Genomic DNA, 5,715 nt, shown 5'->3' with positions numbered 1-5,715 from the left:
AGAAGGGACAAAATGAACCATTGCTGATTTTTCTTTTTCTTTTTCAATTAATCCTTATATTAAAGTTGTGTTGAGACTTGAGATGATTATTATCCAATTATTCCGATTGAAATTTGGCAAGAATCATTTTTAACGGCCAATACAGTAATTGTCATAGTTATTTCCGAAAAGGTAATTTGGAAATGAGAGTCTAGCAAAGTAACCAACAATACAAGCCTTTCACTTAAATAGAAATGGACCCATCGGAGGAATTGCCGCACCTAACTAATTTCAAGTACAACATTTTAACTCTAACTAAGCCTATTGCCCCTTCCTTAGGGCATGTTGTACATTGGCCTAAACCAGTAAACCCTAAACCCTCCACTATAAATTTTAGCACATCCTATAATTTTCTCTGAGATTCCCTTTTTCCGGATCTTTTTGCATTTATCCCATTGAAACAGAATTTTTCTGGTGGTTTGCTCATTAATGCCTTGCATTTCAAGTAATTCATTTCAGCTAATCAATACAAGAAATGTGGCCCTTTGCTAAGTGTTGAATATAAATATCAAGTTTAAAAAAAATACGATTGTTAAAAAATATTTACTATTGTTTTAAATTACTGAGTCATAATTTTACTAACAACGACATATCACTAAATGGTTTTCAATAAACTTATGATTAAATAGTACAGCAGATTTTAATTTTATGTATTGATTTTTAAATGACATAACAAATTTAAGAACACATTTATTTAATTTCCAACAACACAAACAATTTTTAGTACAAATGTATCTAATGCACCGTTGTTGATAAAATTAAAAGTTCATTATCAAAGTGTACGAATATAAAAGTTAATAACCGCACTAAAGAAAACAATATAATTTGCTAATCGCAACGAAAAAAATTAACATTCTCGCGTGAGGCTGCCATTTTAAGGGAAAATTTCAGCAATAATCAATTTACAGGGTAAAAGAAGTTAATAATTTATAACTCCTTCCTTTCCAGTTTTAACTTTTTACTGCACTTTTCTTTCCTTACCATAAACTAACCTAATGTATGGATCTTTCTTTCATTTTCTTAAGGCACACTGCAAAACTGCAAGTAAAAAACTGGGAAGTTAGCCCAACAACAGGAAAAATTGGAGCTTCATGGCTAGCTCCTTCATCATCTGAGCTTGCAGAAACGAATTAGACTATAACCCTCAAGCTACACTTCCCTGATCTGATGCATCTTCATAGTAATACGGTGTCAACTTTCCATCCTTTTTAACCGTCTTAAGCGCGGTTTCTGGCGCAATTTCTTGCAGCAATTTCACGACTCGTCTCATGGATGGTCGATTGATGGGTAGTGGACTTGTACAGAGAATGGCAATGTTGAGAACTTTGCATATCTCTTCCTTGAAACAAGAATCGAGTTTGGAATCAATGACATGGTCCACTCCCTTCTGGTCTAGAGTGGTGCAAACCCACTTCACCAAGTCTTTCTCTCCGAACTCCGGATCAACCGGACGTCTGCGTGTGACTAACTCGAGAATCACTACCCCGAAGCTGTAGATATCGCTCTTCTCATTCACCCTAAGTGTGTAGGCATACTCTGCAATTAATGAACACAACAAGAAATTAATATTATGTTAATTATCAATTCAGTTGCATAGACATCGTTTTGAACTTCTGTTTTCAGTCGGTTTGAATAACCAATAGTGAAAACCAAACTAAAACAGCAAACCAACCTTTCTACTCATTCACATTAAAACCAATCTTTTTAATCACTTAAACGGAACCAAAATTAATCTCTACTTGGTTTGATTTGGTTTAATAAACGGTTCGTTTAAGGTTTAATTCAGTTCTACTCTTAATATCTAATGACAAACCACACATAAGGGAACCAAAATAAATTTCTATTTGGTTTCATTCCATTGAATAATTGATTCAATTCAGTTTTTACTCAGCTCTACTCTTAATATCTAATGACAAACCACACATATATATTCAAGCATCTAAGATTAAAATGACATAAATAAGGATTGTATTGCTAACCTGGAGCAATGTATCCACAAGATCCTGCAATGACAGACATGGATTTAGGCTTCCCTGTCAAATCAACCACTTTGGCTACACCAAAATCCGCAACTCGTGCACCGAATTCTCCATCCAACAAAATATTGTTCGATTTCACATCTCTATGCACGATTGGAGGAACACAATCATGATGCAAATACGAAAGCCCCTCACCGGCATCTAAAAGAATCTTATACCTCGTTGGCCAATCTAACGACCCACCTTTGGTACCATGCAACAAATCCCCCAAGCTTCCATTAGGCATGTACTCATATACCAAAAGCTTAGTGTCTCTAGTAGTACAGCAGCACCAAAGCTTAACAATATTCTTATGCCTAATCTTACCCAATGTATCAATTTCTGCCTCAAAACCATCATCCTTAACCGGACCTTTCTCAACATCATTTTCGTCGCACTCCTTTTTGGTTACTCCCCAAAGCTTTTTCACTGCAACCGCCTCACCATTGCTGAGCACAACTTTGTATACTTTTCCAGATGCTCCGGTCCCTATTACATTATCCTCGTCGAGAGAAGCCAAGATCTCGAATTCACTAAAACCCAATTTGTGAAACGACATCAATGTCCATTTAGTCTTATCAATAGCTTTTCCTTTCTTGTAATTCCTGTACTTGAAGTAGAACCAAACCACACCAATAACAAGAACTAAAGCAGCAAGTACAAAAATTGATTTCAATAACCAAACATAACCTCGATTCTTTCCTTCACTTCTTCCATCACATAACCCTTCAATATCTCCACACAAACCAGGATTCCCAAGAAAGCTGTTTTTATACATCTCCTTCGCAAACAGAGTCGGAATTTCCCCGGATAGCTTATTATTTGACAAATTAAGCTGATTCAACTTCAAATTCTGCAAGCTAAACGGAATTTTTCCGGAAAATCTGTTGCTAGACAAATCAAGATAATTAAGCACAGGCAGCTTCCCAATTTCCTCCGGAATCTTACCCGAAAACGCATTATTAGCCAGATTAAGCTCATTCAATCTCTTCCAAGAATCAATTCCACTAGGCAACTCCCCAGAAAACAAATTGTTACTCAAATCAAGATTACCCAATTGCTTCAAATTCACAATAGTTCCTGGCAAAGATCCACTAAATTTATTTCCACTACCAGAAAAAGACCCAAGATTTTCCAACAAACCAATCTCATCAGGTAAGCTTCCATTAAAATTATTATTATCAATAATCAACTGTGACAAATTTGAAGCACCAGCTATAGTTTTACCAATTTGACCAGTTAATGAATTATTAACAAGCTCAACAAGATAAGCATTAGGCAAAGCCCAAAACCCAGATGGCACTTCACCGGATAACCGGTTATAACCCAATCGAACTCGGGCTAAACTCGGACAAAGACTCAAACTTTCAGGTATTTTACCAGTAAACGAGTTATGAATTATCAACAGCTCCTCCAACTCACCTTTTGAACACAAGCTTGACGGTATCTCGCCGGAAAATTTGTTGCTTGACACGTCAAGCCATCTTAAAGGTGACTTCTTGCCGAGATTTTGAGGTAACTCGCCACTGAGTTGGTTCTGAAACAGCCTGAGTTCGTACAATTTCTCCGAGTTGGCAATGCTTGCTGGCAAGCTCCCAGTGAAATGATTCTCGTAAAGATTGAGACTTTCCAATTGTAACCCGCACAACTCGTCTGGAATCGGACCGGTCAACTTGTTCATGGAAACATCTAAGAGTCTCAATGCAATCAAATTGCCTAACCCAGCAGGCAACTCGCCGGTTAGCGAGTTGTTATACAGCTCAATTTGGAAGACACTGGTCAACTGAGTGAGAGAACTCGGGATATGACCCACTAAATTGTTGAGAGCAAGGTCTAAATCTTTAAGCTGTTTGAGCTGACCCAGCGAGTCAGGTATTTCACCAACTAGGTTACAATCAGTAAGCCAAAGAATTTGCAAGTTAGTCAAATTCCCAAGCTCCGGCGGGATCCGACCCGGAGAAAACGGGTTGTAGGACAAGTTAAGCATTTTTAAAGTACTAATATTACCCAAGAACGGCGGTATAACACCGTCGAACAGATTATAAACTAAAGAAATAACCTCAAGTTTTTGAAAATAACCGAAAGATTCCGGAATATCACCGGAGAAATTATTTCCGGTGAGGTCAAGAAACTTCAGATTAGGTAACTCAGCTAGCGTGTACGGCAGTGTACCGGTGAGGTAATTCTGAGCGAGATCAAGATGCTCAAGATTACGACACGTGGAAATGTCAGCAGGAAGAACGTCGTTAATAGAGTTATTATTGAAGGAGATGAAAGTAAGGTTGTTTAAACGGCAAAGTAGCGACGGAAACGGTCCGGCTAAGTTGGCGCTAGAAAGATCAACGGAAGTAACCGAGTGAGTTAATGGTTCGCAGGTGATACCAAACCAAGAACATGGGGAGGAATCGCGGTCGGACCAGGAGGAGAGAACCGAGTCCGGGTCGGTGAGTGAGAGTTTGATTTGGTTAAGGTAGAGGCCTTCTTGGTTGAGGGAGAGAGACGGGGAGGTGAAGAGGAGGAGGAGGGAGAGGAGGAGGGGGATCATTTTGGTGTTTGGATGGAGAGAAAGTGAGGGAATGTGAGAGGAAAGTGTGGGAGTAAATATAAGAGAGTTGAAGTGGAAAGGGAAAAAAAAGATTTGAGATGGGAAAGTGAGGGTGTGGGCTCATTAGCTCTCACTCTCTTGTGTTTACTCTTTTTAGACTTTTGCATGATTGTGAATCATTCTTTCTTACTTTCTTCTCAATTTTCCTTCATTGCTCTTTTTTTTTTTTTACTATTTTCAAAATTTTGTATTTACCACCTATTTCTCCAACCAAAAAATAGAATACTCCAAACTATGATTGAATTTTTATTTGTTATATATAAACTTAAATAAGATTTATGTCATTTATTTGAGGTCTAATGTACTAAAAATCTATTTTTTATATTTTAATTCAATTTTAAATATTTACATTAATTTTAGTCAATTCACCGTTGATTTAATAACGTGTAATCAATCCCATATGGTTTACACACTATCAGAAAATCGATATCAGCATGGAATGTAAGACCATATATTAGACTTAAATTAACATTTTAATATTATCATAAGCTTTGTAATAGATCAAAAAGGGGTAGGTTTTATAGTCTATTGATTGTCGTTGTGTCTGTTTGATTTTTTTATCATGTGAAGGCCATGTAAAATTGTCCACAAACTATTAAAACAATTTGCTCCGAACGTTTCAATTTGAGCTAAAATAATAAAATTTTCAAACTTTAGTTATAATTGCAAAACGTCGAAGAGATTTGGATATTCTAATCTATTAAGCTTTTATTTGGGATTTTATACTTTAAAATTTTGATGAACAAATTAGAAATATTTAGATTCTAATTGAAATTTACACAAATAAAAGTAGCTATAATTAATTACAAGAAAATGTTAAAGATAATTCTATACCAAACGGTTCGGATTGGATTATAGTTAGAGGGGTACGATCACATGCAAAAATGAGAACAAGAATTGGAAATGGCTTTGCTTGTAGAATCCAAATTTGTACTGAAATGTGTACGGATTTAAACACAACCTCTATTTTTTCGATCTCTGTTAGCTGTTGATATCTTTTCTTACACAAGAGTACTCCATGTGTTCTGCTTTTCAGATCCTGTTTGTTTGCCC

General features: G+C 36.5%; 1 protein-coding gene across 1 annotated transcript; it reads right to left on the bottom strand.

The window, feature by feature from the left end:
- Nucleotides 1-846: 846 nt before the first annotated feature.
- LOC126654097 (receptor-like protein kinase HSL1) lies at nt 847-4,735 on the bottom strand. The gene is made up of 2 exons (XM_050348156.2): nt 2,019-4,735; nt 847-1,575 (listed from the first exon to the last, which is right to left on the bottom strand). The coding sequence occupies exons 1-2, from the start codon at nt 4,600-4,602 to the stop codon at nt 1,184-1,186; spliced, it is 2,976 nt and encodes a 991-aa protein (XP_050204113.1). The 5' UTR covers nt 4,603-4,735; the 3' UTR covers nt 847-1,183.
- Between the last annotated feature and the right edge of the window lie 980 nt (nt 4,736-5,715).

The sequence above is a fragment of the Mercurialis annua genome, linkage group LG1-X (assembly GCF_937616625.2).
Source record: "Mercurialis annua linkage group LG1-X, ddMerAnnu1.2, whole genome shotgun sequence".
Classification (NCBI taxonomy): Eukaryota; Viridiplantae; Streptophyta; class Magnoliopsida; order Malpighiales; family Euphorbiaceae; genus Mercurialis; species Mercurialis annua.
Note: the sequence above shows the minus strand (reverse complement) of the source record. Positions and strands in the feature narration are given on the sequence as shown.